A 9,568-nucleotide genomic window follows, 5' to 3' on the forward strand; every position below is an offset into this window, starting at 1 on the left:
GAACATCCCGCGTCTCTCAAGTACTGTATACAATTTTTTGTCAACTTTTATAAGTACCGTATTCGGTTAGTTTCCCTTTTTGGTCATCTGAAATCTGAATTGATAAAACCAAAGGACTAGAAGTAATTTTCTGTTACATGGAAACGGGAACTGGTACGTGGAAGCGGAAGCATATGAAAACGCAGAAGCGAGATTTTTAAAAAAATTAGGAAACGGGTACGTATTGGAAGCGTATGCATATATATATACACACATATATACAAATTTTTTTAATGTACAACTAAAAATTATATGATTTAAATTTAAAATAAAGCATTTATATTTATAATAATTTTGAAATGATTTCATATTAAAACTGTGAAATACACATAAATTAAATTTAAAATAAATTATTATATTAATTATTTTAATACTTTATAATTAATTGACATAATTTATAATATTAATTTTAATATTTGTATATATCTATTCTCTCTATTCACTACTATTAAAATTTAGATTTTATATAAATTAAAAATTATAATTTTATATTTTTATTGATATAAGACATTGAGTTTTTTTTTAAAGAATGGAAGCGTGATTCCAAAACGGAATCGTAAGCTTCCAACGTGTTTTTAAAGAGAATATTTTAGAAGCGTTTTGGAAGCGAGATTCCGTAAGTTTCCACAAGGTTCTGATTCCGATTCCGGTTCCGAAGCAGGAAACGAACGTCCGATGAAGCTTCCGTGCAACAGGTTTGTAGCACATAAAGGACGAGATCTTACCTTGTGAAAAAGGAACTAGAACTGATGTAAGTGAACTCCATGGAAATATACTAAAAAGAAAAAAAAATAAGCTAAAAATAATATTTCCTATGTTTTAAAATTTATGATGTATTATGTTTTGATATTCTTAGATTAATTCAACTTTAATAAAATTATGTTCAATTATATGTCACATAAATATATGATGATGTTATAAAGAATGTATGACGTTTCAAAACATAATATGTTTTGATATTTGTAGAATAAATTTAACTTTACTTAAAAAATGATTAATTCTGTGTCACAAATTTTTATGATTAGCTAAATGATTTTAATTTATTTTAAATAATATTTTTGGAAGAAAAAAGGTTTTTAACCAGAATAACATCTATGATTATGTTTTCAGATTTCTAGATTAAATTTATATTTAAAAATTGATTGATTCTGTGTCACAAATTTTTATGATTAGTTAAATGATTTTGATTTATTTAAATTAATAACTAGGGAGGAAAGACATTTTTTAACCAGAATATCATCTATGTTGATTGTTGAGATACAGAGAGTAGCTTATAGTATTGTATAAAGTCCAATATAGGACTAGTTTCCCATCAGGCTTTGAGACTTCTGCAAGAACGGTTAGTGAAGCTAGTTTGTCCTAATTTTTACCCCCGCATCAATAAGACACGATTTTTACTTCGACCTATCTCTAGAATTGCTAAAATGAGAACACAATAACTAATGGAGAAAAAAAAAACTTTATTTGTATGTTTTCTCTTTGTTGGATTTTAACTCTAATCCATGTTTGTTTAACATAAAATTTAAGCAGAAAAATAAAAATAAAGTAACTTAAAAGTTTTTAGATATCCAAAACAAGAAGTTGATAGTATTACTGAAAGACATTTCAAACTTTGTTGGCAGCACCTTCCTTGTTAGGCACTTTTCCACTTTCCACCGGTGGGTAAACTCTGCACAATAAAGGAAAGAGCAAACCTGATTACAAATCTCTAATGGGAAATTCATCGAACATCTTATGTGCGTTACATAAAAGAGAGACATCTAAACATAAAAGAGCAGAAAGAAAATCAAGAAATTTCTAAAGTTGGTATTAACCAATAATAACCTTATGGGAAAATTACAGGGAAAATTGTTTTTTTTTGCCAAAAAAACGATAACTATGTCCTATTAGGCTATTTTTTTGTATCATTTTTCCTCTAATACTCTTTAGTATTTTTTCAAAATAGATCAAATAAATAGTTATACAAACAAATTTTTTTTTCAAAAAATAGTAACTACTGATAAAATACATATATCAACTTATTGGTATTTTTTCCAGTTCTAAAAAATTTAAATCATAATTTCATATTTTGTTCTACAAAAAGTAGAATTGACATTCTACACAGTAGAAAATGTAATCCACCCTTTTCATTGAATCTAATATGTTTAGAATATGTGATCTACGTAAATAATAGTAATATAAAAATATTTGGAAAACACATTCTGCGCTTAACCTATCGTTCTAAAAACTGTAGAATCCGGAATCTACACATTACTATAAATCTAAAACCTGTAGAAATCGGAATCTACACATTACTATAAATCTAAAACTAGTAGAAATCGATTTCAAACATGTTTACTATGTTCTACATATAGTAGAATACAGATTCTACGGATAATGATAATCAGTTCCAAAAATATGGGAATATAATATTTAGAAATATTCAGTTTCCTCATATTTATTAAATCGATTTAAAAAATATCGTGATTTATAAAATCAATTTTTAAATTAAAAAAATTAAAACATCGATTTGGAAACTTCCTCTCATGCCATCTTCTTCTCCCCTTTGTTCTCCAAGGAAAAGAGAAAAACGGGTTTGATTTATTAGAAATCGAGTTTTAAGAGTTCAACCGGATTTAACCGACGAAAACCAGAAAATCAATTTGAAAGACTTACCTGGGCACGGGATCGATCGATCCCGATGACGCGATCGATCGATCGAAGTGGGATCGAGCTTTTGCAATCGACTGACATGGGCTTGGTCGATCAGTATATGGTCCGCATATTTTCGTTGTTCTGGATATATTTATCAGGATCGACCCGTTCAGATCGAACGGTTGCTTACATGATCGATCGATTCCTTTGAGAAAAAAACTTCGAACTTTAAGTTTTTTTGGGGGGATTTTTATATATTTTTAATTATTTTAATTAAAAATTATATTTTAATATTTAACAATTGTTTTATTAATCGTAATTTTGAATTTTTAATTGGAATTAATGGCAGTATTGCCGTTTTGAAAATATTTAGACTAATAGAACATAAAGTATATGAGATTAGCCTAATAGGACATAATTATCATATTTTGGGTCTAAAAAACAATTTTCCTTATAATTTAACAGTATGGGAGTTTTTTTGTTTTTTTTTAAAAAAAAAAGAAAACTCCCATACTGTTAAATTATAAGGAAAATTGTTTTTTAGACCCAAAATATGATATACACTCATTCATATTAGTAGGAAATATTAAATGATGATAGGAAAGTTAGAAAATTAAGCATGAAAATTAGTAATAATGTTACTACCTGAGTACCTGTTTTGGGTTTTCTAAAAGAGATTTACCCACCATCATAACTTACTTAGATATTGTTTTTGAAAACAATTAATTCTCAGTACACAATACAAAATTGGTTTTCACATGTGATGATGGACCGATATTTGTGTAAATAGTACGAAAATAAATCATCCATCAATGAGGATCAGCACAGATGTCATATTCTTCTCACTTACCTTACCTCTAACCTGCGGCTCAGGTTCTTTTGAGCTCGTCAATATTCTTGACACGTAAAATAAAATAAAATAAGAAATATGAGTTTACATTTTGCAGAGACACGAATCTCTTGTGTGTTGAGTCTTAAAAAAACAGACATCGAAGCTTCTCTTGAATGGCGTCTATTTTCAGACCTTCAATTTCACTAGACCTACGACCAAAGGTAATACTCAAGCTTCTTCAGTCACTCATAGTTCTTTTAGACGCTAATTTTGTGCTCAGTTTTTAATAAATTGAAATTAAGATGAGAAAATTAGGATTGTGACTGATGATAAATCGTTTTGGTAACTGGAAGGTGACTTGCACGAATCTCTCCACAAAAGAACGACTTGAGTTTCACAACAAGAGTCTGAGAAAAGAGAAGCTCAACATTAGGTTACGTGGAGTTAAAGCTAATCAAGCACAAGGGACTAGTGTGGTTACAGAAGAGAAAGAGCTTAACAACAAAACCGGTAACTAAAATCTTACAACCTTAATCTTGGATTAAACCGTGCCGTTTTGTAATTTATTGGTTGTGTTTGGTACTTAGATTATGGAGTTGTAGGGGTTCACCATGTTGGTCTGCTGTGTGAAAACCTAGAACGGTCACTCGAGTTTTACCAGAAGATTCTAGGCCTTGAGATCAACGAGGCGAGGCCACACGATAAGCTTCCCTATAGAGGAGCATGGTTATGGGTAGGTTCAGAGATGATTCATCTAATGGAGCTTCCAAATCCTGATCCATTAACTGGTAGACCCGAGCACGGTGGTCGAGATCGACATGCTTGTATCGCAATCCGAGATGTTTCAGTTCTGAAAGAGATTCTGGATAAAGCTGGTATGTGTATACTTTTCTTTCTTATCATTCAATTAAGGATGTTTTTTATTTATTTGTTTGTTCTAAATGAAGATGGTTTGTGTGTGTGCAGGGATTGCGTATACGATGAGTAAGTCAGGGAGGCCAGCGATATTCACTCGTGATCCAGACACAAACGCTCTTGAGTTTACTCAAGTTTGATTCTGAGTCTCTCCTCTTTGGTGATATAAGTTGTTGATACTCGATACTGCTCAAGTCTCACCTCCGAATTGTGTTAGGATCAATTCCATTAACCATCCTACCTTTTTATTTATATCCATTAAGTGTATCTGAACATTACAATCAAACCAAAAGTAAAAGATAAGAAGAATATGAAAAGTATTCATGTGTGAGTTGAACACTAAAACGAAACCACAATTCCTAACTTGTAAATATAGTTTACTCTTTTTCTTTTTCTTTTACCACAACACAAGAGAACATAAACTGGTTGAAGTTACAGACAGACATGATGATGATGAACCACACGATTCAAACAAGTTTCAGGGTATTTAGTATATATACAAATTAAACTATTATAGATATATGTTTGTGATCAAAAGGAGCCAAGAGTAGTAGAGAGGTCTAGGCGTGAACGAGATCGCCACTCTTGTATAGCTGATTTGAGTGTATGGTTTGGTGTGAGATCGCAATGTTTGAGCCGATGTTTAGTCACAGGAGACACATTTTGATTATGTTGAATCCAAGCTCTTATCGCTCTTCCTTCGTACGTGAATCCATCAGCTGCTATATATGGATCTTCCATTATCTCCTGCAAATTTTAAACCTGGACCATTTAAGTATTGTGTTTTCTTGTGAGAGAATTATATGTTCGTTGTCTTCGGTTTACCTTAAGAATTGGACAGTAATAATGACTTGGTGGTCGTACGTTATCTTGTTCTCTCTTGAGTCTCTCATTTGCAGATTCAAGAATCCGTTTGAGAGCAGGCAAGACTTGCGTATCAAGATCCGGTCTGTCTCTGCACTTGAGCTGCGAACACTTGATCGCGATGCGAGCCAGCTCTTCCGCTTCGGCCATGGGCCAGTCTCTGACCGATCCATCTAACATATCTCCGAAACAGCCTCTCTTAACCGCGTCCTCAACGCAGAAAAGAAGACCGTTGGGATGCCTGGCGGTCAAAAGCTGGAGGATTATGATTCCAAACGCGTAAAGATCCGACTTCGGTCTGATGGTCCCGGTTCTCTGGTACTCAGGGTCCATGTAGTAGAGTGTACCGGCGATGATCGAGTTTCTGTAAACCGTGACGCTGTCTGGTGACTCTTCTGACATGAGTTTGGCGAGTCCGACGTCGCCTATTTTGCTAACGAAGTTTCTGTCTAAGAGAATGTTTCCCGGCTTGAGGTCGCGGTGGACGATTGGCTCGGGTTTTGAGTTGTGGAGGAAAGCTAAGCCACATGCCGTTTCATAGATGATTCTGAATCTTATGAACCATGACAGAGATGGTTTCCCCTTTTTGGGAGAGATGTGAGCATCTAAGCTACCATTCTCCATGTACTCATAGACAAGGCAGCCATTATCAGGACAGGCACCGAGGAGAAGGACAACATGAGGATGTCGAAGCTGGCTTAAGACAGAGATCTGTAAAGTATAATTGGACAGGTTATTTCAGAGATCTTAGGAGAATTAAAAGGCAGTTTAGTTTGTAACTTGCCTCTCTTAAAAATTCTTCTTTCTTCTCGATAGAATCAGGTTTGAGAACTTTGAGAGCCACCGGGGTGTGATCGAGGCTGCATTTGTATACTTTACCGTATCCTCCTTCACCGATTATTTTACGGGAAGAGAAGTTATCTGTGGCTGCAGCTATCTCTTCTTTTGTGTACTTTCTGTATCGCCCGTCTTTCAGGAAGAGCTGGTCGATGACTTTCTGTTTCTCTATGGATTGCTTGAGAGCGCTTAGCTCGGCTAGTTGCCTGTCGCAGAACTCTTTGGCCAGCATTGATTTTGCTTCTTGGACTTCTTTTACGGCTTTTAGATGCTTTTCTTTCTCTTCTGCTGCTGCTTTTCTCAGCATTTCTTCCTTTTCCAGAGCAGTTATGACCCTTCTCGTTTCTTTAATACACTCAGAGGAAAGAGACTTGACCTGAGATCACAATGTGGGTTGGTTTAGTTTATGAATCAATTAAAGGACTGAAGACAAGCTTGTACCTGTGTTTGTTTATGAACTAGCTCTTCACAAGCTTGTTTGTACATGGAAAGAGTGGTTTCTACTTCTTTCCTTAGCTGCGCTACTTCAGACTTAACATCAGACTGCAAAAACAGGCCTTGAGATTAAAATCACAGAATCCACGCAACAGAGTGGGTAAAAACGTAAACGTGAAATGCTTTTACCTTTGGTGTTTTTATGTTAGCTCCAGGATTCAACTGCATTTTATTACCGGAGACAATACTATGTCTAATAACAGAACGGGTGTGTTCGTCATCGACCAAACCGATGTCAGTGGAAGACTGTGCATCGGAAAACACTCGAGAGACTGGATTACTATGCGGCAAAGAGGCAGGCCTTCGACTGTGCTTCCTGCCTGAGGATGACATGGATGAAGCTGACAAGCCTGTCCTATCTGAGCGTGTGCGGCTGAAAGTTTCTGTATAAGCTTCTGCTCCTTGTGGTATACGGAAACTAGATGATGAATCTGGCGAAAGTGTAATAGATTCATTATCTTGAATTCACATTTTAGATCACTGAACGTGAAATTCAAGGGACTGATGCATATAAATACCTGGAGATAACTGATTGGTTGATTTGGTTAATATTCTATCTTTGCAGATAACATATATCTCACATGTCTCTGGAGCTTCTCGTAATACTCTTAATGGCATTTCTTGTCCTTTTTTCCTGGCAAAACAAAGTCAAACGTCTAAGCAATTTGATCATGCCAAAAATCGTTCAATTAGTAATAAACCTAACTCACACCCGAGAGTTATCTCAAGAGCGGAAAATTACCACAAACTTATATATCACTCTCATTCGCATTAAACACTCAATGTGAGACTTTTAATACACCCTCTCACGCTCAGCATTAGTTTGTGGGACTAGACATCCATAAGTAAGCCACAATCGAGAAAATTGAATCCTTTGGACTTTGATACCCATTTAGTAATGAACCTAACTCACACCCAAAACTAACTCAAGAGTGGAATCCACCGATATGCGACAATCAGGAAACTGAATCTTTGGACTAAGATATCATATTTTGCTAATGGGCATAACTCACACCCAAAAGCTAACTCGAGAGTGGCGCAATTAGTAAGTTCCGATCATAAGTCTCTATCTAGAAAAGATATTCAAGATTCCACAGATACAACATTCGGCAAATCTCTCAAAGTGGAAACAATACCTTGTGAGGAAACTAGAGGAGCAAGAGCCAAGCACTAAACACTCAACCTCACTATCTGATACGTACTTCAAAAGCGCCTTCGCGGGATCATCATGTTCCATCAACAACGTCTCAATCTGAACCAGTAAAAACTTCCATGAGACTCACTCAACAGTTTCACAAAAATTCGAATAACCAATAGAGAGAGAAACTCACTTTACTCGAACCGCAGAGTTTCTTGAACGGCACGAAGACCTGCTCGTACTCCTTCCTCAGATCTCGCTTATACATCGACACAACACTCTCCTCCAATTCCTCCACCGGAATCTTCGATCCAGCTTCAAAACAAACAAAATCAACGGTGAGAGATCACGAAATGGAGGATAGTGATTGAGTCGCGAGATCGAACTTACAAGGAGATGGAATAGTGGTGACGGTAGGCATGACGTGAACTAGAACCAACCGATCGACGTTGGGGAGGAGATTCTCGACGGTCCAGCGAAGAGCGCGGCGGCTAGCAGCTCCTCCTACTGCGTCGCCGACGGATCCTTTGACCGCGACGGCTACCATTGAGTAAGTCGGAGCTCCGCCGATCGATTCGAAGAACTTGTTCGACATCACCACCATGAAACTTTCTTCTCGATTTTGACTTTTTATGGATTGAAGAAAAGAAAAGTTTGGTTTGGTGATGTATTTATCGACTCGTGGGAACTATTAAATTAAAGCGCCTACTTTATTAGAAAAGTCTTTTTTCGAAAATTATTTGGGTTTTTTTGTTATTGTGGGGCTTATATTTAGGTTAAATTTACGATTGTACGTTTTTGTTTTGGTTTTAACAGATTAGACCTAACAAATCTACAATTTGAGATGAGTATTAATTTCAGACAAAATTAAAATATACATTCATAAGTTTTTGTTTCAACAATTATCCCCAATATATTGATATATTATAACATTCGGACTACGTAATTGATTAATTTAATTGTAAAAAATGCAAGATGATTAAGGAATCGTTAAAAGAATGTTCCGTAAATTATAGGGGTTGACATTACCAAGCATATAATCAGAGGCGTGCATTAAGCATACAATGAGGCAATTGCCTTAGGCCCCCTCTAAACTTGTTAAATTCAGGGCCCCTCTTTTCCCTATTACTTGGTTTAATTAATTAGGTAAACTAGGTGATTTTCCGTGCTCATCCAAATGTATAAATATTTCTAAAGTAAATATACTATAATAATTGATTGCTATTTACTTTTAATTTTAAATTAATTTATAATTTGTATGCATCATTTATATTAATAATATTATATTACTTTAATTATATACATGATTTTATATATGTTATATCTAATCGGTTTTGTTGTTTTTACAGTCGATTTAGTTATCATTTGGGTAAATTGGATTGCATCTCTCAATTCAACTGTAATATTTTTATTCTAACTATATTAAAATTTTGATTAATTTCTTATTTGCATTTACGTGGTTGTTGTCTTAGAAATGTAAATATATTTTATGAATATTATGTATAACTTAAGATATATTTTGCTTAGAACGAAATAAAAAATTAACTAAATTGTCTGATTCCAAATTACATAAATTAATAATAACGATAATATTCTGAAGTCTCATGCATATATATAAATTTTGAAAAAGAACTAAATTGTAACAATTGTTTAATATTTTGTTTTCATTTTTAATATGTTTTGAGTTGTCCTATGATTTATATTTATAAAATAAATTACTATTCTTATAAAATTATATATTTTATCATATTTAAATCTATGATTTTAGATATCGTAGTTACATATATTATTTAAATTGAAAATGTAGTATAATT

General features: G+C 34.1%; 2 protein-coding genes across 2 annotated transcripts; one reads left to right on the forward strand and one right to left on the reverse strand.

The window, feature by feature from the left end:
- Positions 1 to 3,486: 3,486 nt before the first annotated feature.
- On the forward strand, positions 3,487 to 4,740 carry LOC106387317 (glyoxylase I 4). Its single transcript, XM_013827145.3, has 4 exons — positions 3,487 to 3,726; positions 3,859 to 4,015; positions 4,093 to 4,380; positions 4,472 to 4,740. The coding sequence occupies exons 1-4, from the start codon at positions 3,679 to 3,681 to the stop codon at positions 4,558 to 4,560; spliced, it is 582 nt and encodes a 193-aa protein (XP_013682599.2). The 5' UTR covers positions 3,487 to 3,678; the 3' UTR covers positions 4,561 to 4,740.
- On the reverse strand, positions 4,728 to 8,420 carry LOC106387314 (U-box domain-containing protein 34-like). The gene is made up of 9 exons (XM_048752261.1): positions 8,145 to 8,420; positions 7,948 to 8,069; positions 7,753 to 7,868; positions 7,135 to 7,250; positions 6,746 to 7,047; positions 6,563 to 6,664; positions 6,069 to 6,497; positions 5,246 to 5,995; positions 4,728 to 5,167 (listed from the first exon to the last, which is right to left on the reverse strand). The coding sequence occupies exons 1-9, from the start codon at positions 8,356 to 8,358 to the stop codon at positions 4,952 to 4,954; spliced, it is 2,367 nt and encodes a 788-aa protein (XP_048608218.1). The 5' UTR covers positions 8,359 to 8,420; the 3' UTR covers positions 4,728 to 4,951.
- Between the last annotated feature and the right edge of the window lie 1,148 nt (positions 8,421 to 9,568).

The sequence above is a fragment of the Brassica napus genome, chromosome C3, assembly GCF_020379485.1.
Source record: "Brassica napus cultivar Da-Ae chromosome C3, Da-Ae, whole genome shotgun sequence".
In the NCBI taxonomy this organism is placed as follows: domain Eukaryota; kingdom Viridiplantae; phylum Streptophyta; class Magnoliopsida; order Brassicales; family Brassicaceae; genus Brassica; species Brassica napus.

Coding starts and splice junctions, on each gene's coding strand:
- LOC106387317 (XM_013827145.3), top strand. CDS start 3,679: ATGGCGTCTATTTTCAGACCTTCAATTTCACTAGACCTACGACCAAAG. Junction 3,727..3,858: donor CACTAGACCTACGACCAAAG/GTAATACTCAAG, acceptor GGTAACTGGAAG/GTGACTTGCACGAATCTCTC. Junction 4,016..4,092: donor AGAGCTTAACAACAAAACCG/GTAACTAAAATC, acceptor TTTGGTACTTAG/ATTATGGAGTTGTAGGGGTT.
- LOC106387314 (XM_048752261.1), bottom strand. CDS start 8,358: ATGGTGGTGATGTCGAACAAGTTCTTCGAATCGATCGGCGGAGCTCCG. Junction 8,070..8,144: donor CACCACTATTCCATCTCCTT/GTAAGTTCGATC, acceptor TTTGTTTTGAAG/CTGGATCGAAGATTCCGGTG. Junction 6,665..6,745: donor CTAACATAAAAACACCAAAG/GTAAAAGCATTT, acceptor CTGTTTTTGCAG/TCTGATGTTAAGTCTGAAGT.